Source organism: Puma concolor, chromosome A2 (assembly GCF_028749965.1).
Source record: "Puma concolor isolate L17-30 chromosome A2, mPumCon1.1.hap2, whole genome shotgun sequence".
Classification (NCBI taxonomy): Eukaryota; Metazoa; Chordata; class Mammalia; order Carnivora; family Felidae; genus Puma; species Puma concolor.
Genome location: NC_141668.1, coordinates 151329890 through 151356009, shown reverse-complemented (window position 1 = coordinate 151356009; position 26120 = coordinate 151329890). Strand labels below are relative to the sequence as shown.

The following is a 26120-nucleotide window of genomic DNA, read 5'->3' as shown; positions in this document are numbered from 1 at the left end:
AATTTTGTGATCTTAACATTTGTGGTAGTTTCTCCAATTGACTCCTTTTGAGTTTTTCAAGTATATAATTGTCCTATCTTTCAGTGATGGTGTTTTTATTCACCTTTTCCAGTTTCTCACTTCTTTTAGGATCATCTGTTCCAGTCTCTTTATTTTACAGTTGGGAATATTGAGACCCATAGAGAAGCCATCTATTCATCAATAGCTAGGCTCTGGGTTCTTGCCTGGAGCTCTCTCTGCCACTTCTGCCCCTTCGCTCCCCTCCCTGGCAGCTCCATCTCACTCTTTGTCTCCTTTGCCCATCATTTTCATAGCTTCGAGCCCTCCTGCTACAAGTGGCGGGGGGAGGGTTCTCACCCACCCTTCTGCAGGCTCTCCCTGGTGGCACGGCAGGGACCCCAGAGCTATCTCGTGCTATCCCCTCCCACTCCACAGACAGGTTTAGGTTCTGGGCCAGAGGCTGTTGGGAGGCCCGGTGGGGATGAGAGACAGCCAGGGAGAGGGAAGTTGATGGAAGTTCCTGGGCAGAATAATAACAATGTGCCACATTCTAGCTGTAGCAGCGCCTGCTGTGCCTCCCCCATCACTTTGCACGTGTGATGCAGACCAGTTGCCTAAGGGGCCTCCAGGGTCTGAGCCCCCATTTGTAGGGAGTGCTGTGTGCAGGCGGGTGCACATTGGTGCCTGTGTAATTAAAAATGAGCATGCCTCACTTCACCCAGTGAGGAGATGCCACCACCTCGGGTGGGATGCAACAGCTGTTTGCTGGCATTGTAGCTGCCCAGCTGTCCAGCCTGGAATGGAGGGATGGGTAGGACTGGGCAGCTCAGGGTGAACAGGGAGGCTCAGAGCCCCTCACCCCAGTGAGGCAAAGGGCTGTGATTGGGTAGAGACAGCAGAGCAGAACTCATCTTTTTCTGGGGCTCAAATGCAGGTGGGAGATGTGTGAACCAATCCTTGACCTGTACCCTTTGCCTCATCCTTTTGGGGATTTGAGTCCACCTAGCTCTGAGCAGACCCAGCATCCAGGCAGGTTGGGAGTGTGATCCAACCTCAGTCTCCACCTGGACCTGACCTTTTCTGCCCCACATCCCCTTCCCACATCTAGCCAAAGCCAAGGGCATGGGTTGGTTGGTGCCCAAATGAGAGTAGTTCAGGTCTTCTCTCTTACTCTCATCCTCCCCTCTCCTGATGCAGTATGAACTACCAGGGGAAGCACTGCGGGTGGCATGGGGAAACCTTGGCCCACCATGACCATCTAAGCCTCTGTAGGAGCCCTAAGCTGCATGGGCCAAAATCCTTGCCTTCCACCCACCCAGTAATGAGCTCAGCCTGAGGTGGGAAGGGAATATATGGTGTGTTACCAAGGTAGCTGAGGCAGTGGCACCCTGGCAGCCTGTGTACACCATTTCTTCCCTTCTCTATCAGCACCCCTAGGGGGATGAGCCCATGTCAGTGCAGCAGTGGTATTGGAGGAAGTGCCGTTGACAGGTCTCCTGGAAATCCCTGCATTATGGGTGGTGTTCCAAGTCCCCCTCTTGTTTCTTCTATGAAAAGCCCAGGTGGGAGGTAAGCCTTGGAGATGTGTCTGAGGAACTAGAACTCCTGAATCCAGTTTCTAGCAGTTCCTGGTGGCCCCTTGGCATAGTGACTTTTTTCCTATTAGGTGGGAAGGATTGTGGATGACTGCATCTCTCCCTCCAAGGAGAGAGACCTTGTGGTCTCCTTGATTCTGTGTGGGAGTGAGTTGCTTTGTGTTGTGGCTTCATCAAATAGCCGGTGGCTTCAGTGGCCAGAGTAGATTCCCCTGTCCTGTTGATGCTTCCTGGAGCCTCTGGCTATCTGGGCTGTGGGAGGGGGTGTGCCCAGGGCTGGAAGGACACCAGGCCCATCCAGGCCCCTTTGCCCAGCAGTACCAGTCAGTGTGGCATTGACTTGGTGTCCTTGTCCCTTGACAGTCTGTTCTCCAAGGGCTCCCTGGGGCTAGCTGAGGGAGAGGCAGCTGGTCTTGCCTTTCTCCAATGATTTTCCAATATTTATCAGCTCATCGACATGCATCCCAGGTCACAGCTCCTTCTGTGTAGCAAGGACCTGAGAACTGGCCCATGGTTTACCCTCTCTTCCCTCAGAGGCTCTACCTGGCTGCAGGGGGTGGGGGGGCAGGGCAAGGCTTGTCCTCTGCCTAATCTGTTAGGGACAGGGCTTATGGCTAGTCCTGTCCCTCATCCCCCAGGCCCAGTTGGGCTCATTATTGCTCTGGGGGCAGAACATGGAGGGGGGCTTGAGGAGAGGCTACAGGGACAACTATAAACCCCTCCCTTGCCTATGGGCCTGAGTTGGAAGTTTGCACCTTTGCTTTCCTCCTGCTTCTCTCCTTTGCCCCGAGTCTGAATTTTGACAGGACCTGGCATGTGTTAAAATGATTTGAGGCTGAGCCGTCAGTGAGATTTTTAATTAGCTCCCTGTCTCCTTCCACCAAGGAGGGCCAGGGGCCCCCAGGTGGTGGGGGGAGGACCACGCTGGGTTTGGGTGGGAGGCTGCCCCTCCAGGGGCCTGGAGGCAGGCATGGGCAGCTGGCACTCCTTGTGTGGGATGCTATAAGGAGGGAGAGCTGGACAGGGAAGGAAGGGCTGTGTAGCCAGGCCAGTTCTCTCTCTCTCTCCTCTGTCTCCCCTGTTCCTCTGTTCTCCCCGATGGCTTTGAGATGAAGGCGACGGCAAGGATGGAGGATGCGGTTTCCATGGCAACGAGGCTGTCCACAGCCAGGCAACTTCAGAGCCGGGCTCTCCGGAGGAGGCAGATGCGCAGAGCAGCCACAGAGCTGCCTCTCGCCTGCCAATGAGGGGGCTGGCAAAGCAGGTGGTAAGGGTGGCTGCCTGGTACTGCCCACCCTGATGCCCAGCCTAGAGGGGAGACTGAAAAAAGGACTACTCTCTCTTATCATCCCTGTTACTTCCAGAAGGGAAGCCAGGCAGGTGGTTTGAGTGTTGACAAGAGTTGGCATAGGGTTCCATTGTCCCTGGAATTTCTTGGTGGGCACAGACTCTTGTTCCTGGGAGCATCTCCCAAAGCTAAAATTGTACATCCCTTGAGATATGGACTACCAGGTGGCTGATGACCACTCAGCAGATTTCCTCTGCACCTTTTGAATACCCAGAGCATGGGCATGTTGGTGAAAGCTATGCCCTGATTGGTTTCAGGACCTTTTTGGGGACCTTTTTCTTCCCTCTAGCTTCCAAGGAAGGACTTGGACTTTCTTCAGGGAGACCCCCCCGACCCTGGGCTTGTGACATGGCATAGTTCACTGAGGGGGGCTCAGGTTTGGCAGATGCTCCCAGTGCTGGCATCAGAGTAACCCCCAGAGCCTGGTAGCTCCTACTTCCTGATGTCGTGTTTTTGTTCGTCCTCCTGAGGACCAGGGCTGAGTGAGTGTGTGGGTAGCTGGAAAAGCAGAGGCAGCCATCAGTGTATGTGGAGATGGGAGGAGCTGGGCATGTGGACTCATGAGGTAGCATGAAGAGCACCCAGATTGGCAAAAAATACTGGACTCAAACTATTGAAAATAATGACTTTCCTTCACCGACCCTGCAGTGTTTGAGCACATGGAGACTTAGGGTGCAGGGCCTTGCCCGCATTACCCATGGAGTCAGGTGAGGTGAGCTGCAGGTGGACCTTGGCCAGGCCATCTACTTACCCTGCGGGGTCCTAGACATACCCTGTCCCTTCTGGCTGCTGGACTCCCTGGCTGATAAACCTTCCAGGCTCACTTTTCCTCTTCTCTTTCCCTGGGGGGTTCATTTTTACCTTTCTTCACTGCTTTAATTGGAAGGGGTTCTTCAACCCTAATGTTGGCCAGGGAGGTGGACAAGTGGAGTCCTAGAGTGGCTTCTCCCTACCAGGCAATAAGTCTTTCATTACTGCTAAGTGGAAGGCTCATTTCAGAGCTCATGATGAGAGCCGGGCATGTGCTATAAATAGTCGTGTTGTGAAGGCTGGCGGGTGAGCAGTGATAGGGCAGGGGCCTCACAGTCATCTTAGTGGGTAATTGCACTCCATGGCAGGAAAGGGGGGCAGGCTGGGGAGCAAAATGGGCTTGACCCCTGTTGTGAGTGTTTCTAAATGCCTCAGTGCAGCTCTGGCATGTGTCTTTGCCCCCTTCCACACACACTGGGGGTGGGGAGATCTTTGGGTTTTGTGTCCAGGCAGAGGGGAGTAGAGTGCCTGTCTCAGAACTTGGGGCCCTATAAACTGGTACTTCGGCTCCCTGGGGAATTGGGGTGATGTTCGGTGCTAGTTCTACTTGTCCTGCCTGCCCCTCCAGCCTAGGGTCTTCCTCTTTCCCCTTGGCTGAAACTCTGGGAAGGTGCTAGAAGGGGTGGGAACCAACCATATCTGGTAGCCTTGAAGGTTGGCATAGACCTGACCTGGTAGGGGAATGGGAGTGCAAGAGGGGTTTAGTTGGCCGGGAGCCCCTGTCCAGGGTTTGTCAGTAACATGTCTGCAAGGGCAGGAGCTGGAAGCCTAAGGGTCAGGGGCAGTGACCTTTCCTTTCTGGTATCTCTGGGTCAATCAATATTGTCCAGGGTGGAGGGGACGTCAGGGCCTGAGGATCCTGGGATGGGAAACCTAGCAGGTCACAACTTGGCTTGGCTTGGGTGGCTGGGGCCACAGTTCATGGTGTCCCTGTCCCTGGGGTAGTCTGGGGCGCTAAGCTTCATGGCTCCTTGAGACCATTGCTTTCTGGAACAGTCTTTTGGTTGCAGGCATACAGATAGGACCAGTGGTTCCAGGCCCCTGGATTCTTTTAGCACCTGCCCCAGGGTGTTGTCCAAAGGACTCCTGTTCGTTAGACCACTGCCTCCTGGAGTATGGGGCCCTGCTCTTAGGGTGCTCTGTGTGCGCCTCCCTCAGCAGAGGTTTGGCACTTGGGGGAAATTGAATTAGGAGACAGAGCCAGCCCCCTGGGAGGGAGTGCACAATCGACAGTTCCTAGGGCCTCTCAGGGACAAGTGGGTCAGAAACCCCATAGGTCTCATTCCACCTTTTGCCACTTTCCAACAAGGGGCGGAAGCTGTGTGCCCACCCTCGGCTAGAGATCTACCAGCAAGACCAGATCTATTTCATGTGCCCGCTGGCACGGCAGGGAGACTTCTACGTGCCTGAGGTGAAGGAGACAGAGCGGAAAAGCCGAGGGCCCGCAGAGGCCACTGACGCCCAGATGGATGGCACAGGTATGGATGGTGGGGCCCTCTGTGGAGCCTTTCCCTGGACATGTGGGGCATGGTTTAGGAGACTCCTCCATGGCTGGGTTGGCACTGTGGGTGTCCAGGCTAAGCTTGACAGAGGTGGAGGAAGGAGATGTGCCTACCCCGGACCCACATGCAGAATTGCCTGTTTCCAGATACATGGATCCATGTAGATGTGGATTCACACATGTTACCCCTGGCAACACAGATACAAAGACCCTGCCTGGATTCCCTTCAGATGCAACAGGGAGTACCCTTGGAAACTGAGCTCACAGACAGCTGGATGCTCATGGGAGGTAGATGCAGCTGTTTGGGAAAAGCATCACTTGGGTGGGGCTCATCAGGGAGTAAGCCTGGCACTGGATCTGGAAGGTACAGAAGGGAACAGGTTGTTCTCCTGTCCCCCGGTATGGAACCCAGCCAAAAGAAGGATGCTTTCTCCCTTCTGAAGAGCAGCCAGAGAGCATGCAGAGGGCAGCCAGAAGATCAGTGCCTGCCCCTTCCACCAGAGCCAGCCTTCATATCCCAGGTCCAGGCCAGCTGGTGGTTTGCCTGCTCTCAGCCCCCCTCCCTTCCATCACCTCTGCGACCCTGGGCTGTTCCCAGGAGCAAGGGGGCCTGCTGGTAATATCCTAAGGAATCCAGCCCTTGTCCATGCTCGTGGAGCCTTGTGTAATCGATTCTGGAGGCCCAAGACCTGTGGGAGTGGTACAGGGCTGGAGAAGAGCAGCTGTCCCTCTCTCTTTAGATTTCGTATGCCCAGCCAGTCTTCCATAGCCAAGGTCACCCTAGAGTGGTGTACGTTGTAGCAGGGGGTTGGGGTACTGAGAGTCAGTCTCCACTCCCTAGAGGCCATGTCCAACACAGTTAACTTCATCTGCCACTTAATTATCTCCATGGGGCACTGCTCCACCCGCCTGGTGGAGCCCAGCAGACATTCTTCAGTGCCCCTACTGTGGGCACAAGACATGGCACAAGGTCAGCAGGCCCAGGCAGTCCCCAGGGAAGGAAGGGGGAGTGCCTTGACCTTCCTTCAACCTCCTTGTGCTGCTTACACCCCACCCCCATCCCGTCCTTGGCCCACCCACCCAGCTTCTCTCCCAAACACTGCCTGCCAGGGGTGTTGAAGGACTGCTTGGCACCTGCTGCAGCTGGCTGCAGCCGTGGCTCCCACGCCCCCAGAGCCTTGGCCTGTCCTCCCCACTAGCCTGCCCGCCCACTCCCTGGTGGGGGCACCAAGGGGTCTGCCCACCTCTGACAGGGTCTGCCCTGACACCCAGGGCAGACTCTGAGCATGTGTCTGCCAGGTGCATGTCATTTGCATGGCAGTGTGTGCTGGGTACTTGGCTGCCCAGGGCTTGGCCTGCCCCTGCCTGCCTCCCCACTGGGGCCTCCACTTGGGCTAGGAGGTGAAAGGGGATGATTAGCTGCCTTATGCCTGTTATTACATTGATGTATTATTTAGCTCCAGAGAAGCAATGAATATTTGATCTCCCTGCACTGGCTGTGGGCATTGGAGGAAGGAGGGACTGGGGTGAAGGTGGTAGCTTCATTCCCTGCCCCAGCAGCCCTAGAGACTTAGGTGCTATTCTTCCTTGCCAGGCCTCCTGTGCCCTGGGACACAGGCCCAAGACTCTGGAACTTCCTCTGGTGCAGACCTTGGTAGGCCTAGAGGGATGCCACTTCCCTGCCTTGGACTCATTTGCCAGAAATGTCCCCAGGGGCTGTCCTTATCCCAGCATACTGGGCCCCAGCCTGAAGGGGCCTCCCTGGGCTCCTTCCTCTGATCACCCCTAGCCTAGGAGCTGGGAGAGGGAGGAGGAGGCAGCTGGCAGCTAAGCAGGCAGGTTCCCATATCCAGATCCCAAGAGAGCCATTGGGTAAGTGGGCTGGTGGAACATGACAGTTTAATGGGGCCTGGGGGCCCCATTTCATTTGCTCTTTTCAGGCCTACAGCCCCTGGTGCACTGATTATCATTTAAGGAGTGACTAAGAGGCTGGAGTCCTGCCCCAGAGTCAGAAGGAACCACCCATAACTCAGGATGTAACCCAAGGTCACTCATGGATGCCTCTATTCTGGGCGTCATGATTGGGGCCCAGCCAGAAGAGGGCCCTGGACCAGAAGCCTGGCACTTCCAGGGTTCCCTTCACCTCTGCCAGTTGGCCCAAAGGACATCTTCTCAGGGCCAAGGGGACTGGAGAGCGGACTCCAAGTCTCCCCATCCTTACACTAGTCCCCATCTGAGGCACAGTGTAAGTTCCAGGCCAAGTCCAAATGCCAAGCATTCCCCAGCTGCTCCTGGCTCGGGGCTCCATCACCATGGAGACAGGATCTGGGGAAGTTGGCCCACCCTTCACCTCTGTGATGTTTGACAGCTGCCCCTCTCCCTCTCACATAGGAAGGGAGACATATCAGCCTTCTCTCAATCTGGATTCTTACACAGCAGGCCTGAGCTCTTTGTCCCTCCTTGCCCCCTGCCAATTGTTGTCAGTTTCTCTGATCTGGGGAGATGAATTGAAGGGTTGCTCCTGAAGAGGGCAGATGAAGTGTCTGCTTGCCTGGAGGATGTGTTAGGGGTGGGAGGAACAGACTGGGAGGGACCTGAACCATCACCCCTGTCTCAGGGCTCTCCAGCTGCCCTCAGAGTGCTCTTCTGGTCCCCTTCTGCTGCCTTGTGGCTCAGGAACCACCAGTCATTGGAGATATTTAAGGGCTCCTCTGGGATGACCCATGCATATGGGAAGAAAGCCTTTAAAATGCTTTATCCCAGTACCCTCCTTCCTTGCAGCTGGTTTCCTAGGACTTCTCCATCCCACTCCTGCCCTAGCTGCCTCCTCAAATCAGGGCTCTGTGGGCCAGAGGCTGAGGCCAGCTGCCTTCCTGGATACGGCTGCTCCTTGGGGAGCCCTGCATGGGGGAGGGGACAAGAGAGTAGGCCTCCTGGTCCATTCTCCTGTCCTCATGCCTTGTAGGCACTGTCTGTAGCTGGCCTTGAACAAACCTTTCTCTAAGCCTGAAATGGGGGGTGGAGGAGGGGACAGTACTTGAGTCTTTTTGTTCTACCCTTAGCTCCTCACCTCAGGGCTGAGTGGTCCTTAATGGACTGTTGGGGGGTGGGGGTGGGGCAGCAGGCTTTGTGGGCGTGCAGGGAGCTGTGAGGCTATTTCAGGGGAGGGAGAGGAGTGCACAGCTGACTGCCCTCCCCCGCCCTCTCTTCCTTTGCCCTGTCAGTGCAGCCCTGCTCAGGGCAGAGGCCAGAGGCCAGCTGCAACGCGTCTCCTGAGCCAGGGCCCACTTTATTATTCATGAGCACACTATGTATGCTGGATTGCTGAACAAGTGATAAGGCCTCTGTCCTCTCCCTGGAGGAGGGGAGGGCATGGGGGTCCTAGCTAATGTGTACTCCCTCTTCCTGGTCCAGGAGCTGATACGATGAGTGACACGAGTTCTGTAAGCCTGGAGGTTGGTCCTGGCAGCCGGGAGACTTCAGCTGCCACACCGTCCCCTGGGGTGAGCAGCCGTGGCTGGGACGATGGTGACACCCGCAGTGAGCACAGCTATAGCGAGTCGGGCGCCAGTGGCTCATCCTTTGAGGAGCTGGACCTGGAAGGCGAGGGACCCCTGGGAGAGCCAAGGCTGAGCCCTGAGGCTGAACCCCTAGGGGCTGCCAAGTGGCCCCGGGAACCTAGTACCCCCGAGAAGGGTGAGGAGTAACCCTAGGCTCATACCCTCCTGGGGTACAATCGCTAAGGAACTGAGCAGACTCTTCAGCCCTCTTCCTCCTTCACCTCTCAGGCCCAGGCTGGGGCCTGGGGCCTCAGGGGGACCTGATTTCCACTACCCTGGGCTCTAGCTAAGCCTTCTTACCATACTTTTGGCTCCCAGGGCCAAAGGAGCCAGGGACTGTAATCTGCACCCAGACCCCGGGGCTACTGCCCCTCTGACATCTTTTTTCAGATTCACATTGGAGCTTCCAGAACCAGAATAAATCATATAATTTTCTTGTTTCACCTGGATTTGGGCTGTGCATTTGTGTGTTTGTTTCACCCTGAGGAGCCCTGTGCAGATAGGTTGGGGGTGGGCAGAAGTACCCCTAGCCTGGGGAGAGGAGGGAATATGTCAAGGTACCCTGGGGTGAGAGGAGGAAGCGGGGTATTGAAGGCCCTCCACTCCCTGCTCTGTGGCTCCAGTTGACAGCTGCTTCTCCTGGGAGTGGTGGCTGCAGAGCTGGGTACATACATGTGGACATACATGCATGTCCATGTGCTGCAGTGGGACTGTGTAGGCCACTTCTGTGGGACGCATAATGGGCCTCTGGGACTGGTGCTGTGTTTAAAGCCCTGTGTCTTTTGTGAGGCTGTCTTAGTGAGGGGGGCAGGGATTGCTGTGTGGTCCTCTTACCTCAGCACCCTGCTGCTATCAACCCCTCTGCTCCAAGGGCCCAGCTCATCACTCACTTACCCCAGGCAGCAGTTGCTCTGAACCAGCCAGAGAGGATGAGAGCAGCCAGGGCTGGAAGACAACATATCTGTCTCCCCAGCCTTGTCTGACAGCTCTGAACCCTCATTCTGCTGTCACCTCACCTACCTCCCATTAGCAATGGAGTTTGTGTTTGTGTTTGATGTGTGTGTTTCACAGCCGTGCTCTTTCCAACCCACTGGGGGTACTGGGTTTCTGCATCCTGGGATAAAGTCTATCCTTTCTTGGTGACACCCCTCCCCCCTAACTGCCAAACACACATGTAGGTGCATGTGCCAGAGGGACCTGGGCTTGGCATGTGCTCATTAGCATGTGTCGGAGCTAGCTTTGCCTCTGCTGACACCTGTGGAAGAAAGGGCAGTGCCAGGGGAGCAGATATAGGGATGCTGTGTGCCTTAGCACCTAGTGTGTGCATGCTTCATGCAGGCTCCAGGGCTAAACCTGGATGTGGGCCCCCTCCCCCGAACCCTTCAGCACAATCAGGGGCTGCAGTTTATCCACCACCTTCTACCCATGGGGGCGTCCTTCTCCATTCTGCTGCAGGAGAGAAGAAGAGTCAAGAGCATCTTCTCAGAGCTGTCCTCCCTCTGCTCGGGCTCCAGCTCCTGTTCCCTCCTACGCAGCAGCCAGTTTCAGGAGCCTCCTCTCCACCCCTCCTCCCCTCCCAGATCCCCTGCCAGCCCCAGCATGTCCCTTAGGGTTGACCCTAGTCACTGGCTCTGTAGCACCCCCCACACACCCCAGGTTGATATATTTTTGCCATAAATATTTGTATATGAGGGTGGGGATTAGTGGAGGTTGGTGGGGGAGGAGGTCAGGGCGGGGTGTGTGTAGGGGGTGGATAGCAGCTTTAAAGGTCATCTGCAGGAAGAGGAGGCCCCATTCTCCTCTGACCGCCCCCCCATCTCTTCCTCTAGTGACTCAGGCCCCAGCTCTCACGTAGGGCCAAAGACATATGCCCCTACCCCAGGCCTGGCATGTGGACTGAGCTGCAGTCTGTGGATGGAGAGAATGGATGTGAGGACAGGGAAAGACTCGTCGCAGCAGGCTAAGCTCTCTACCTATCTCCCACATGCCCCCTTACCTATCTCCCAATGGCACCTTTGGACCCTACGGCTAGCCCCTCCGCTCTCAAAGATGGAACGCCACAACACTGTGCGCACCTCCTGGGGCTCAGTGACCTTACCAGCCCCGTGTCCCTTGTCCCGTGCCCGCTGCTCTGTGGGATGCAGTCTGACCGCGGGGTAGAGGGGGCAGATAGGCACCTGCTTGCTCCTGCGCATAGCAGGAGCGCCCGAGGATTCAGCACCACGCGGTGGACAGCTCCGGGACGAAAGCCCCGCGAAGAAAAGAAGCCAGAGGCGCAGGGCACGGAGCGGTGCAGGAGTCTGGAGGGAGGCGGAGGCCGGGTTGGGAGCGGGAGATCCGGAGTGGGGAGGAACGGAGGAGGGGCTGGGGGCGGGCCGGGGCCAGGGGCGGGGCGGGCCGCGATTGAAAGCGGCCGGGCGAGCGGGCGGACGGAGAGCGCAGAGCTGCCGAGAGAGCGAGCTAGTGAGCGAGAGCTGGAACCCTGCGCCCCCGGCTCCTCTCCGTTTCTCTCCGCGCCGGAGTCGGGCGCGCCAGGTAGGGTAAGCCCGTGGTGCCGCGGCCGCCGCCGACCTTATAGATCCTGACCCCATGTCCCAGCGTCCCGCGGGCCCTCGAGTTCTGGGGCGCTCGGGCCGGGGCGTCCAGCCAGAGCTCGCCAGGAGCTCTGGGAAGCGGGAAGACAACCCCAGGCGTCCCGCCTTTCTTCCCCAGAGAACGCACGCCCTGCATCACGCTCCTTCGTTCCTCCTCTCCTTACATCCTTTGGTCTGTCTTTCTGTCTGTGCCTCTATCTTTGTGTCAGCCTACCGGTCTCAATCACTCCTTGCCCAGGCCCCCTGGCTGCCCGCCTCTGGGATTCTATCTCCCTTCAGGGTATTGTCCCTGTCTGAATTTGGGTCCTGGCCGCCCCTGTGGGAGGCTTGTGGTTTTGACCCGTTTGGACCTCAGCCCCCATCTGGGTCCCTTCCTCATCTGTGTTGGTCTTCATGCTTGCCTCTCTCTCCTGGTTGCCTGGTTGAACTGCTGCTTTCCCGGTACCCACAGGATCCCAGTCTCCTTGCCCTGGCACCAGTGGGAGATTAACCCTGGGGAGCTGAGGGGCAAAGTGAAGAACCCCAGTCTCTGTGCCAGGACATGGGGTCCTTGAACTAGTGGCTAACCTTATTCAGCCTCAGTTTCCTTCTCCTAGCCTTCCCAAGCCTGCGTGATTGTGAGAGCCTGTGTGGGGTGGGCATCTGGGAGGGTAGCTGGGGCACAAATGAAGTGCAGAGTGGAAGAGGGAAGGAGGGGTCCCTGAGGGCCAGGGCCAGGGTGGACAGGATAGGGAAAGGATGAGGATAAGGAGATTAGAGATGGTTCTGATGCTTGGTTCTGAGCTGAAGAAAACACAGGGGCATAAAGTCTCAAACGGCATTCTATGCAGAGCTGAGGTGCCCAAAAGTCTCACCTTGAGCAATTTTGAGATTTTGACTAGATGAACTGACCCCGTCCCTGGACACACACATATGCTCACATTGACTTTTCCTGTTGACTTAAGACCTGTGGCCACTTCAGTTTCCCTCCCTGGGGCCAACCTCTCCACCTTGCTGTCAAACTCCCAGGGTCTAGAGTCTCTATTACATCCTCAGTCAGGGGCTCTGGGGATGGCTTTTTAAGAACTAGAGGCTAGGACCCTTGGGTGCTCACCCTGGGTTCCAGGCTCTCTAGGAGTTGGAGACTACCCTTCGGAGATTTTTCCTTCCCTCTTCTGTGGTGGTTTCTCAGGCACAATGGCTCATTTCTGGGAATGCAAGATTCAAGATAGAGATTGGACTCCTAAGTTTATACTCTAACCTGGCTCCTGCTGCAAAGGTGTTGACTTTGGGGTCCTGGGAGATTTGTGCAAGGTCTTGGACACTCTTTGATTCACAGCAGGATTGGTGTTAGCTGAGTTCTCCTAACTTATGTCTGGGCCTCTACTCTCTGCCTCCCTCCCTCTCTGCTGAGTATGGAATGGGCACAGAGGCCATCTAAAGACCCAGATGAGGGCAAGGCTGAGAAACAGGTCAATGGGTGTCTCAGGAGCTTCTCAGCTTAGTCAGTGATACCACCTCTCCCTGGCTCCCTAGGAATGTCCCTAGGTGAGGGAATTGGGGACGGCAGAGTCAGAAGGGGTAGCCACTCTCGGGTTCCACCTCTCCCTGTTTGTCTGTCTGTCTCTTTCTCTGCAGGAGCTGGGCCCCTTCTTCTCTCTCTTCCTGCCTGTCCTTTCCTGGTCCCTGTTTTCTCCTTTCTTTGCCTTTGCTGCTTCTACCCTCATCCCCTGGAGGCCCAGGTCTGCTGGACCCATCCATCCCCTTTGGGACAATGGGATCACTGCTTGGGCTCCTGGCACTGCTTCTGCTATGGGGCACTGTGGCTGAGGGCCCCACCAAGAAGGTGCTGACCCTGGAGGGGGACCTGGTCCTGGGTGGGCTGTTCCCGGTACACCAGAAGGGCGGCCCGGCAGAGGAGTGTGGGCCTGTCAATGAGCATCGTGGCATCCAGCGCCTGGAGGCCATGCTTTTTGCACTGGACCGCATCAACCGTGACCCACGCCTGCTGCCGGGTGTGCGCCTGGGCGCGCACATACTCGACAGCTGCTCCAAGGACACACATGCCCTGGAGCAGGCACTCGACTTCGTGCGTGCCTCACTTAGCCGTGGTGCCGATGGCTCACGCCACATCTGCCCCGACGGCTCTTATGCCACCCACGGTGATGCTCCCACTGCCATCACTGGTGTCATTGGCGGCTCCTACAGCGACGTCTCCATTCAGGTATGTGGGGCTGCCCAAATGGGGACTGGGGAGGGAGGCCAGAGGCAGGGGCCCAGAATTCCCTTTGAGCAGGGGCTCTAGGCTGCCATGTATTAGAAGGGGGGCGAGGAGCTTCCTTTAAGTAGCTTTTTACAGAATACCAAGAAAGTGCCCCTGTCACATGATGCAGGCTGACTTTTAGAAATTGTATAAGGAAAACATCCCACTTGCATCACATACACACACACAGCTGATGTTAAAGAGTCCTAAGAAGCTTAATAGCCAGGCCTCTTGGATCAGAACCCCAGGTGTGAATCCTGGCTCCCAGACATACTATGTGACACTGGATGCTATTTCTCTCTTCTGTGCCTCAGTTTCCTCCTTACAGAACAAGACTCATAACACTTGCCACTCTTAAGGTTGCGGTGGAAATTTAATGAGGTAATACATGCAAAGCTTGTGTCAGAGGCATAATCAATATTAACTGCTATTGTTATTAACCCATTTTATAGATGAGGAAACTGAGGCTTGAAGAGTGGCAGGCACTGGCAAAGTGGAGACATTCACCTAGAGCTCACAGCCAAGGGCCTCCAGCTCTGTCAGATCACCTCTCCATGGACTAGAAAGGGGTGAAAGATAGAAGCCAGGAGCATCCCAGAGAAGAGAAACAGGGATGGGGACCCCGGAGGAAGAGAAGCAGAATGGGTGAAGTGGGGGGAGGGTCCCTTAGGGTCTTTGGGGGGACAGGATTTGCAGGGGTGGGAAGGTAAGGGAATGAGACCCTCCCTCCTGCTTTCTCACAGACTGGCCCAGCTGATATCCCTGGGTATGCGTGGCTGCTTTAGCCCATGTGGGACCCTCCCCCTCCCTGACTGGGTCCCACCTCTTGCCTGGATACTTACCTGCCTGGTGCCCAGAATAGGTTGCCAGAAGATGAGGCCAGAACTGGGATCAGGATTAGGATTTGCACAGAGGGCCTTGGCTGGGGCTTCAGCTTCCTTTACGAGGCCAGCTAAGGGCACTGCAGTCAGAGGCAGGGCCAGGACCCCTGACCTGGCACACTTAGGAGAAATGAAGCAGGAGTCTGAACTGTGGAGGCAGCTTCTGACCTGGGATGGGGGAGGCCTCCTCATCCTCTTACTGCAGGAAGTGAGTTACCTGTTCTGCTAGTCCCAGCTGCTGGAGGTGGCCAGTAGCAACTTGGACAGGTATGGCTGTGCCGGCACCCACATCTGCCACATCCCACCTGCTGATGCTTTCAGGGGCCTCCAGGGTGCTTTCCCAGCATCCACCCTCTCCACAGTTCTTAGGACTCCATGCATTCATCTCCAGGAGTCCAGTTACTTTCCTCCCACCCCAAGCTGCCTGCCTCCTGTACCAGGGCCCACACTTCAAAATTGGTCTGCTTTTTCCTTGTCTGAGTCAAAACAAGGCCCAGCCCTTCATCTTAGGCTGAACCTGCCTGTTAATAATTCCTCCTCATTTCAACCCCATCTCTCCTGCCCAAACCCCTATCGTCTTCCTTTTGCCCGGCACTGTGACCTCACATGCATTTTCATTTTTCCCTACTCGGCAGCCTCATCAGGCAGGAATGAGAAACTGAGGCTCAGGGAGGTTTGCTAACTTGCCCAGGGACAGAGAGGCAGAAAGTATGAGAGGAGAAGGCATTGAGACTGTCAGAGTAAGAGCCTGTGTCCCAGGTGCAAAGGCAGGACCTAGCTCCCACGTGTGGAACCTGGGCCTTGTCCTGCTCTCACCTACCCATCCCACCATGTCCTTGTCTGTCTCCCACTCTAGCGGGCAGGTCCTAGGGACCCAAGGGTAGGAGATGGCCTGCCAGGTGGTCAGCGGTAAGCAGGAAGCCTTGTTTATTTCAAGTTCAGCCATCTGATGGCAGCCAAGATCTGGGTCTCCTTTCCTGAGGAAGCCTTTTCCTTCTTTCTCCATCATTCCATCAGGATGGACTCTGGGGAAAGGTTACCTGGCCCAAATAGGTAGAGAGCCCAAGAGCCCTGAGCATCCCAGCTAGTGCCCTGCCCCCTGCCCTGTGCAGCCAAGTACCAACCTCTCCCCAGCCCAAGCTTTGGGCCTTCCCTTGCTTCCCTACTTTTGCTACTGCTCTGCATCTGAAGGGGGACAGTAGAGGGGTCCTGGTGTGGCTCCGGAGCCAGGTGCCTCAGCCCTAGGTCTTCTCTCTCCCAGCCCTTGGAAGGAGTGGAACACTCCCTACCCCCAGAGAGAAGACACATCAAGACAGGGTATGGGTCTTTGGGGAGAAGCAGACCTCAGGGCTGACTACACAGACACTTGATCCCAAGGTCGAGTAGCTGTGAGGAACACATCTGTCTTTCGAGTTTGACCTGATCTCTGATCTTGGCCCTCTCTACTGGTCCCCCAGGTGGCCAACCTCCTGCGGCTATTTCAGATTCCACAGATCAGCTATGCCTCCACCAGTGCCAAGCTGAGCGACAAGTCCCGCTATGACTACTTTGCCCGCACTGTGCCCCCCGACTTCTTCCAAGCCAAGGCCATGGCCGAGATTCTCCGCTTCTTCAACTGGACATATGTGTCCACTGTGGCGTCCGAGGGTGACTATGGTGAGACAGGCATCGAAGCCTTTGAGCTGGAGGCCCGTGCCCGCAACATCTGCGTGGCCACCTCGGAGAAGGTGGGCCGTGCCATGAGCCGCGCAGCTTTCGAAGGCGTGGTGCGAGCCCTACTGCAGAAGCCCAGTGCCCGTGTGGCTGTCCTGTTCACCCGCTCCGAGGACGCACGCGAGCTCCTCGCAGCCACCCGGCGTCTCAATGCCAGCTTCACCTGGGTGGCCAGTGATGGCTGGGGCGCCCTGGAGAGCGTGGTGGCCGGCAGCGAGGGGGCCGCTGAGGGCGCCATCACTATCGAGCTGGCCTCCTATCCCATCAGCGATTTTGCCTCCTACTTCCGGAGCCTGGACCCTTGGAACAACAGCCGGAACCCCTGGTTCCGTGAGTTCTGGGAGCAGAGGTTTGGCTGTAGCTTCCGGCGGCGAGATTGTGCAGCCCACTCGCTGCGCTCCGTGCCCTTTGAGCAAGAGTCCAAGATCATGTTTGTGGTCAACGCAGTGTATGCCATGGCCCATGCACTGCACAACATGCACCGAGCCCTCTGCCCCAACACCACACACCTCTGTGATGCAATGCGGCCTGTCAACGGGCGCCGCCTCTACAAGGACTTCGTGCTCAATGTCAAGTTTGATGGTAATGGGGCTGGCTAGTGTCCAGCAGTTTTCTGGCCTTCAGCAGGCAAGAGGGATCGGGTCTTCAGGTTCCATTACCTGACTAAGAAAACGTAGCCTACAGCAAGTGAGGGAGTCACCCGGGGGTGGGGGAGGGCTGGGATGTGATCCAGGACAAGGATGGCTAGACAGAGGGGACTCCAACTGAAGCCAGGGCTGAGGTTTCACTTTCTGGCCTAGTCCTGCACTGAGGGTCTCTAGTTCCTGTTTGAACCTTGCTCTCTCTCTCCCTCCTGCCTCTTTATCATGCGGAGAGTAGGGACTGGGGGCCCTCAAGCCCATTCTCAGGCAGCAAAACATCAGTGGGAGTCAGAATAAGGGTGGGTTGAGAGTGAGCATCAGGTGGCACTCTATTTTCTGGGAAAATTCTATTCCTTGTCTTGATTTTCCATTCAAGGTGGCCACAGTCTCTTCATACCAAAATTTATTTTAATGAACGTTCCAGCTTTACGAAAAATGAACGCCTCAGAATCATCACTGTGCTTCAGGAAGCATCACTGTAGGAGCAGTGGGAGGGTGCCAGGGCCCCCAAAGCCCACTGGCCCAGGGTTAAGATGAATAATAGTTCCAATGAGATTTATATTCAGAGTTGTGGGAGAATCAGGGGAGGGGTTAGGATTGGACTCGGGTGCATGAGGTTGCCATCAGAGCAAGGCTCAATTCAGCCCACTGAGCTAGGTAGGATTTATTGGAGGGCTCAAGTTGGATTCTGAGGACTTTGAGGCTGGCTTGAAGGAGCAGGGGTTACATGGAACCTGCAAGGGACTCCAGGCTGCATCATTCACCATATGGAGCCTTATGCACATCATCTGCTAGTATGAACCCCAACTTCTCACTGGGACCTGGGATGACAGGGGTCCTGCTTCCTCTTGAGCCTGGCTGGGAGATGTGAGGTTCCCGGGTGAGGGGAGATGGGGAAGAGAAGTGCCTTGTGAGCTGCGTGATGAGCACATCTAAAGTTGGGGTTCAGCTAGCACTGAGGTGAGTATTAGGACTAGAGGGGAGAGAGTTGACTTGTCATCAAGAGAATTAAGTGGGACCAAGACTGGACCTGAGGCTGAATTTAGGTGTGAGGGTGTCCGTGTTAAGTCTGGGGGGAGGGCTGCAGTGTGTGTTGTGATAAGGTTGGGGTCTAGGGTCTGGGGTCTGGGTTGGAAGTTACTGGAGACTAGGCATAAAGCTAGGTTTTGGGGAGTCATGGTTGGGCGTTGGTGTGGACATTAGGTTTGTGGAGATGCCTGGGCTTTGAGGTTGGGGTTTTATTTGGAGTTTAGAGTTGAGATTTGTTGTAGCCTCTCATTTAGAACAATGGCTGGGGTTAAGTCCAGCTTTAGTGTGGGGATGGGGCTCAGAAGGACAAGGAGTGGCCTCAGGTCGGGGTCTGGGTTCCATGTTAGGGTGAGGGTGGAGGTCACATCAAGACTACCCACCAATCCAACCTTCTTTTCCCTCCCCAATTCCAGCCCCCTTCCGCCCAGCTGACACACACAATGAAGTCCGCTTCGACCGCTTTGGTGATGGTATCGGTCGCTACAACATCTTCACCTACCTGCGGGCAGGCAGTGGGCGCTATCGCTACCAGAAGGTGGGCTACTGGGCAGAAGGCCTGACTCTGGACACCAGCCTCATCCCATGGGCCTCGCCCTTGGCTGGCCCCCTGCCCACGTCTCGCTGCAGTGAGCCCTGTCTCCAGAATGAGGTGAAGAGTGTGCAGCCAGGGGAGGTCTGCTGCTGGCTCTGCATCCCCTGCCAGCCTTACGAGTACCGGCTGGACGAGTTCACTTGTGCTGACTGTGGCCTGGGCTACTGGCCCAACGCCAGCCTGACTGGCTGCTTTGAGCTGCCCCAGGAGTACATCCGCTGGGGCGATGCTTGGGCCGTGGGACCAGTCACCATTGCCTGCCTAGGCGCCCTGGCCACCCTCTTCGTGCTGGGTGTCTTTGTGCGGCACAATGCCACCCCAGTGGTTAAGGCCTCAGGCCGAGAGCTCTGCTACATCCTGCTGGGCGGTGTCTTCCTCTGCTACTGCATGACCTTCATCTTCATTGCCAAGCCATCCACAGTGGTGTGCACCCTACGGCGCCTTGGTTTGGGCACCGCCTTCTCTGTCTGCTACTCAGCTCTGCTCACCAAGACCAACCGCATCGCGCGCATCTTCGGTGGGGCCCGGGAGGGAGCCCAGCGGCCACGCTTCATCAGTCCTGCCTCACAGGTGGCCATCTGCCTGGCGCTTATCTCGGGCCAGCTGCTCATTGTGGCTGCCTGGCTGGTGGTGGAGGCACCGGGCACCGGCAAGGAGACAGCCCCGGAGCGGCGGGAGGTGGTGACATTGCGCTGCAACCATCGAGATGCAAGCATGCTGGGCTCACTGGCCTACAACGTGCTCCTCATCGCGCTCTGCACGCTCTATGCCTTCAAGACCCGCAAGTGCCCCGAGAACTTCAATGAGGCCAAATTCATAGGCTTTACCATGTACACCACCTGCATCATCTGGCTGGCCTTCCTGCCCATCTTCTATGTCACCTCCAGTGACTACCGGGTGAGCCACCTGCCAGAGTGGCAGCGGGGTTGGGGGTGGGTCCTGGACCTCTTGTTTTCTGGTGTCTCATTTACTCTTCTGATAACTCTGAGGCTCCAATAGGCTGAAAGCTCACCCAGCTTGCAGTGGCCCAGTTGGGACTGGATCCCAGGGGAAGGTGGGAAGGTTGAGTGGGGACTAAGACAATGGACAAGGAGGTGGAGGAGTTAGAGCTGAGATTTCAGGACTCAGATGTCACCCCCTAAGCTCGAGGAGAGGCATGGACCGAAATATGTCCAGATGGGCCGATGCTCTGCCCTGCTCCATGGAGGGGTTGGCTGCAGAAGGGGACACTTGGTTTCTGCTCTTGGGTAGCTCCTGGGCTAGTGGGTGGGTGACCAGGGGATCAACTAAAGAACTAAGTCAGGAAATGTTGTTGACTTGTTTAGGTCCTAGTGAGAGCACAGAAGAGGGAGGTGTGTGTGTGTGGTGTGTATGTGGTGTGTGTGTGTGTGTGTGTGTGTGTGTGTGTGTGTGGAGAGAGAGAGAGAGAGAGAGAGAGAGAGAGAGAGAGAATCATGGAGGGCTTCTTGGAAGAGGAATCCTTGAACTGGGCTCTGCAAGACAGGCAGGTTTCAATAGGTTGGATGGAGAAGGTAGGGAAGGGCAGTCAATACAGAGGCCGATTGGAGCAGAGGGCGTGCATTGACCTCCCTTGTTGAGGAGGGGAGGCACAAATGGTGCAAGATAGGCAGAGGTGAGGGTGGAAAGTGGGAATGGGAATGGGGGGCTATCAGGCCACATGGTCTCAGAGGGTACCATGCTCTGATGCCTCTTGGAGCCTTGCAGTGTAGCACAGTGCCCCTGGAGTTGTGCAGCTCTGGGGTTGAGAGATGAAAGCAAGAAAGGCAGAGAAGCTAAAGCACAGAGCAGTAGGAGATCTAGGGGATAGGGTTAAGGGAGTTTTAAGCAGGTGGAAACTGTACCCCAGTTGGTGGCTTCCAAGCAAAGTTCCAACTGGCACTGAGTGTCTCATAGGTCTCCTCACCTTCTAGGGGGCTATGGCTGCTTTAAATGGGGGTGGTCAGGGAATGCCTCTCTGCAGAGGTGACAGATGAGCTGTCCTCTAGACAGTAAGAGGATCATCTTGATGAATCCTCACGACTCTGGAGTAAACTCCCTGGCTCTCCCCATTTTACAGACGAAGAAACGGAGACTCAGGGAGGTTCAATCCCTTGCCTAAGGTCACTCAGCTTGGGAGTGTAGAGCAGGGTCTGAACTGACAATCTTAACAATTAAAGGAGCAGGAAAATCGAGACAAGAGCCCCTGCAAAGGCCCTTTCCCCCAGGACAGAGGTATGGTGGGCAGTGCTGGGGGCCAGGGCGGCTGGGTTTGGCTGTTGTTGCACCTGCTGGGCCACCTGCCTGGTTGGTGGAGGCCAGGGCTGGGGAGGGAATCTGCTCTGACTCAGCCTGCATTTGCATATGATTTGCATTTGCATGCCAATCATAGTTGGCTAAGGACTAACCTGGACACACACACACGCAGTATCCACACATGCACACATGCACACACACACACTCATGCGCACACACACATACCTGCACACATATGCATGCAGATACACACTTATACACACACTGGCAGACACACTCCAATGCACACATACATTCCTGCAACCCTGCATGTTCACCCCCCTTAGCTGGAACTTTGATCTCCCTGGGAAGGTGGTTCACGGGCTGACGCTGGGACTGTGCCCACCTTCCTAGAAATCCTTTGGGGCTTGGCAAATGGACCAAAACCCAGTGTTGGATGCTTACCATCTCCCTTACTCCCTAACCCTGCAGCCTGACAGGGGTCATGGGGCCAGACTCATCCTTGACTTCACCCATCCCAGGTGCAGACCACCACCATGTGCGTGTCGGTCAGCCTCAGCGGCTCTGTGGTGCTCGGCTGTCTCTTTGCGCCCAAGCTGCACATCATCCTTTTCCAGCCACAGAAGAACGTGGTTAGCCATCGTGCACCCACCAGCCGCTTCAGCAGCGCCGCCACCAGGGCCAGCTCCAGCCTCGGCCAAGGTCAGCATTCACCCTAAGCAGCCTGCTCTCTGCCTCAGCTCCTCAACATGGGGACCACTCCTTGGGTTGCTGGGATTCCTTGGCTGGAGGTGGAGAGCTCCTTAGATGAGGCTGGATAGGAGAGGGAGGGGTGAAGGCGGGAAACTTCCCTCCACACTCCTGCTTGCCCTGCTGCCTGCCTCTGTAAAGGACCTCAGGGTTGGCCCCAATCTCTGACTTCCTTTCCTAGGGCCTGGCTCCCAGTTTGTCCCCACCGTTTGCAACGGCCGTGAGGTGGTAGATTCAACAACATCGTCGCTTTGAAGACCCCACATTCCTGCCCCCACACAGCTGCTCCCTGGAATCCGGTGCACCCCCACATCCAGGGCCAGGAGGAAGTCAGCTGGAGCATTGCAATAACCCCAACTCCATGCCCGCCCCTGCAGCCACTTACCTACCTACTTATTCCAACCCTTCAGAGTCAGAAGTCAGGGTCCTTGGCCTGGGAGCCTCTGCAGCAGCCACCAACTGTCCTCTCAGCGTGTCCCCTCCTTGCTAGGCCCAGGCAGGACTCAGAAGGGAGCAAGCCAGGGTCTACTCTGCCCTGGAACAGGATGGCCAAGGACCACCGGCCCCAATCCCCAATCAGCAAAGGTGCTTCCAGCCCCACCCTTCCCTCCTTCTAGGGCCTTTTTAATTTTTTACATAAGTTATTCTGGGATGGGGAGGGGGGTTATTGTGGGGGCCATCCCTCCCCGTGCATAGTAGTTTGTCCTGTGGTTTATTTTGTATTACCTGTAAATAAAGTGTCTTTATTTAAAAAAAAATCACTCGTTGCCTTTGACCTAGGGAGACCCCTCATGCCCTCCACGGCCACCCAACCTTCCTTTCCATAGTATTTGTTGACTCTGATCTGTGCCTGCTCTGTGCCGGATGCTAGGATCTGGCAGCCAGCAAGACAGACCCAGTCCTGCTTGGTTGGGGAGACAGAAGATGAAAAAGCCATCCTCTCTGAAAAGGATCCCCCGCAGAGCAGCCAAGAAACTACTGGGATGAGAGCAGGGGTCTTCAAGGGACTCAGGCTCCTCTGACAGCGCAAGGGAGGACCCGGATGGAGTGGGCGGTAGGGCAGGAGGGGCGGCCGACTGTGACCCGTAACTGTGGGCTTTTCCACAGCTGGCCTGCCTGGCACTCGGAAGAGCTACTGGTTAGCACAAAGCCAGGCTGAGCCTTGGTGTGGAGGGAACCAAGAGGAGACACAGCTGAACATTGCCTGTTCGGGTACCGTGTACAGAGCCAGAAAGAGCTGGTGTGGAGGGAGGAGATGAAGCAGGAAGGACAGAGCCTGGGCAGTTAGAGAGGTCATCTGCTGTCAGACTGTGAGAGGTGGAAGAAGGGGCCTCCTCCAGTCTCAGGAGGAGCTCTCCCCCAACTGCCTGGGTCGTGGGGCCCGGGGCCCGGGGCCCTAGGGCATCCTCCCTCCCCCGCACTTGCCATCTGGGGCTCACCAGCAGAGGGCGCAGAGGCAGGGTTTCAGGCACAGCGCTCAGCCAGGCAACCGCTGCCCTCCTGTGGCGTAGGGGGGCAGTGGGCACAGAACTCAAACAGGAGCAGAACCTGGCACCTTCTGGGGTGCCCCGGCACTGCGGAGTCTCAGAGGGACAAGGTCTTGTGTTGGGAGATGGGCAGGCCAGGGACATTGGTTGTTTTTAAGTTAATTCATTTGCCGTTACAGGCTAGCAAGGCTGTGGAAATTTGGGTTAACAATTTTAAAAATATAAACAGAAAACAAAACAAAACAACAATTGCAGGAGTGGCTCTTCCTCTCCAGCCAATATCTGAAGTGTAGGAGTGCCACATAACATACAAATGCCTAGTTACATTTGAACGGCATATAAACAATGAATAAATTTTTAGTATAAGTATGCCCCATGCTATATTTGAGACATAATTATACTAAACATTTTGTTGTTTATCTGACATTCAAATTTAACTGGGCCTCCTGTATTTTCATTTGCTAATTTTGGCAAGACTACTGGGGTGTCTCTTTTCAGGATCCCTGGTCTTGAATGACCCAGGCCTGGGTGCAGCCCCCAGTGGCTGAGCACCGGGGCACTGTATCCCATGGGACCTGTGGTGCTGATCTGTGCTTCCAGTGTGGCCTTTTCTGGATCTTCCTGCAAAACTGGACCCAGGAAGCATTTGCCCACCTTCCCAGCTTCTGGACAAGCCAAGATGTGCTCTGATGTTTTGTACCGGGGGGAGCAACCCTCCTTTCCATGGCTTCAGCTATTTACTTTAAAATGTAATAATAGGGGTGCCTGGGTGGCTCAGTCGGTTAAGCGTCCGACTTCGGCTCAGGTCATGATCTTGCGGTTCGTGAGTTCGAGCCCCGCATCAGGCTCTGTGCTGACAGCTCAGAGCCTGGAGCCTGCTTCAGATTCTGTGTCTCCCTCTCTCTCTCTGACCCTCCCCCGTTCATGCCCTGTCTCTCTCTGTCTCAAAAATAAATAAACGTAAAAAAATTTTTTTAATATAATAATAATAATAGTTTGTTAAAAGTAGTTATTAAAATGGCTCATAACTAAGGAGGTACAAGGAATATTCAGTGAAGAATCACCTTCTGTCCCTGTCACCCATCACCTGGGGGCAGAAGGTGGATGAAGAGTTCCTGAGGGCCAGTCCTCACATCTGCCCACCACACCCCTTTCCTTCCACCACCACCTCTGCCTTGCCTTCTTCACGCCCACACTGTTGTGGGCAGAGAATCTGCTGGATTTCACTCCTCAACTCTCACATGTTGCTCGGACCAGGCCCTTCCAGCTGCCCCTGCCCCCGTCCTCCCCCTGGTCCTGACCGTCCTAGGCTTATGTCTCTGCTGTCCCTGCTTAGTACCACATCCATGTCCCACAAAGCCCTAGTGCCAGAACCAGGTGGGGGCCCAGGGGTCCCTGATGGGCTGGCCCTGCTTATGTGAGACTTGGAGTCCTCCAAGGAGAGCCCTGCCCTTTCTGGGGCCTGACAGCTGAGATGCCAAACATTTGGGGTTCTCTCCAGCCATAGGGAATTGACTGTCCTTCAGTGTAACCAGCAGTCTGCTTTGCTTGGGCAGCTGTCCTGTGGCTTTGCCCACAGCTCCACCCTGTCCTTCTGCCACCCTTTCACCTGTCCCTTGCACTGGTCCTGGGCAAGCTACAGCAGCCTGTCTGGGTGGGCCTGACTCTCTCTCTCTCTCTCAACCAGGAGTCCCTGTGGCATGGTCAAGGCCACTCTTTTCACAGCTCCCCCAGTCCTGTCATAGGATCAGGGAGAGTGAGCTCTTTCCAGAGGAGGCCCTTGAGATAGAAAGAATATTGAAATCCAAGAAGTTGGTGATGTATTGAGCAAAGGTGTTGGGGACAAAAAAAAAAAAAAAAAAAATAGAGCTGAGGGGATGACACAGAGCTGAGGAAATGATTCAAGCTGTTCCACATCCCCTGGGTCCTGTGGGGAGACTTGCCCCATGGCTACATTCATACAGAGTTCTTTCTCCATTATCCCCACCCCACCCTGGCTGCTCTTGCCTCCTCCCTTGGGTTCTGGGGTTAGGAGAGGTAGAGGGGAAAGGAGGGGCCACTGAGGATCTCAAAACCCTCTGAAAATGTCCCCACCCCAACTTCCTGCAGGAAAGGAAAGGAGCCTGGCCTCCCCACCCATGGGCCAACAGGCCATGGAGCACTAAAGATGGGGTGTCCTCAGTCGGGGGGGAGGGGCTAGATCTGGGAAAAACAGGGGAAGGAGGTGGGGGGCTAAAGGGAGGTGAAAAGCCGCAGGGTGCAAAGGGAGGGAGGAGAGAAATGGAGGAAACTGGGAGGAAGACAGTGGTGGGGGGAAGGGGGGTGGCGGGCAGCCAGAGGAGGGAGAAAGTAAAACATGGAAGCTTTAAACCCCAAGGGCTCTCATCAAGAAGGCAGGTTTGTTTATTTGTTTGTTTGTTTGTTTTTTAAAGAAAAATCACTTTATTCTTTCTGTGGAAACAATATACGCTCCCTATAAACAGTTTAAGCATTGTGGAAAAGTTAAAAAAAAAAAAAAGTATTAGTTCCAGTTGCATGATTCAAATATAACCATCATTAACATTTCTGGTGCAGCATCCTAGACATATTTCCATGCATTTTTTACAGATAGAAGGAGGGATAGAAATACTTTCATAAAAATGGGATCATGCCATATGTCTATTTTCTTAGTGAAGATTTAATTTTACTTGATTCTAATTGAAGAAAATGAATCTGAAAGTAAAACTGAAGAAATTCTTGAACTTCACAGACATTTCTTCACCACACAAGATATGTTCCCCCTGAAAAATCACAGTAGGTTGAAGAAAAGAGAGAGTGACCTTTAGAGGTATACATTTGGCTAGTCTCAGGGAATCTGAGGTGAGTCTGACCTGTGGCCAACCTCACCCCATGAAGGAAAGGACAGTGGGCCCTCCACCACGTACAGTGCACCTGTCCCAGGAATTGTTGTCTAAGTTGTCACTGTGCACTGTCGCACTGAGGCAGACGCCCACAGGTTCCAGGTGGCTCACGTGGTGTTTGTATTTCAGCCATGCCACACTGGCCCTCCCATCTCTGCATTCACGTTGGTTCTCATCCCTCAGGTATGGCAGCATGGAAGCCCTGGGATACTGAGCTCCCTGTA

General features: G+C 55.4%; 2 protein-coding genes across 9 annotated transcripts in view; both read left to right on the top strand.

The window, feature by feature from the left end:
- Positions 1-9263, top strand: part of RAD54L2 (RAD54 like 2) — a 155674-nt gene extending 146411 nt beyond the window's left edge. For both annotated transcript variants that reach the window (XM_086698081.1, XM_086698080.1), the window contains 2 exons: positions 5063-5231; positions 8669-9263. In XM_086698081.1, coding sequence (XP_086554207.1) covers positions 5063-5231; positions 8669-8961 — 462 coding nt within the window. In that variant the 3' untranslated portion in view covers positions 8962-9263. The remainder of the gene's footprint in view (positions 1-5062; positions 5232-8668) is intronic.
- Positions 9264-11209: 1946 nt separating this feature from the next.
- On the top strand, positions 11210-22265 carry GRM2 (glutamate metabotropic receptor 2). 7 transcript variants are annotated; one of them, XR_015248379.1, is made up of 6 exons: positions 11211-13611; positions 15989-16826; positions 18328-19403; positions 20684-20738; positions 21281-21461; positions 21691-22265. XR_015248379.1 is itself a non-coding variant. In XM_086698073.1 (6 exons), the coding sequence occupies exons 2-6, from the start codon at positions 13162-13164 to the stop codon at positions 21762-21764; spliced, it is 2619 nt and encodes an 872-aa protein (XP_086554199.1). In that variant the 5' UTR covers positions 11223-11349; positions 13026-13161; the 3' UTR covers positions 21765-22265. The 7 variants fall into 7 exon arrangements, 5 of the variants coding, with proteins under 5 accessions (XP_086554200.1, XP_025772054.1, XP_086554199.1 ...); XM_086698073.1 differs by lacking the exon at positions 20684-20738 and having other exon boundaries at positions 11223-11349; positions 13026-13611; XR_015248380.1 differs by lacking the exon at positions 21691-22265 and having other exon boundaries at positions 11210-13611; positions 20584-20738; positions 21281-21371.
- The last annotated feature ends 3855 nt before the right edge of the window (positions 22266-26120 follow it).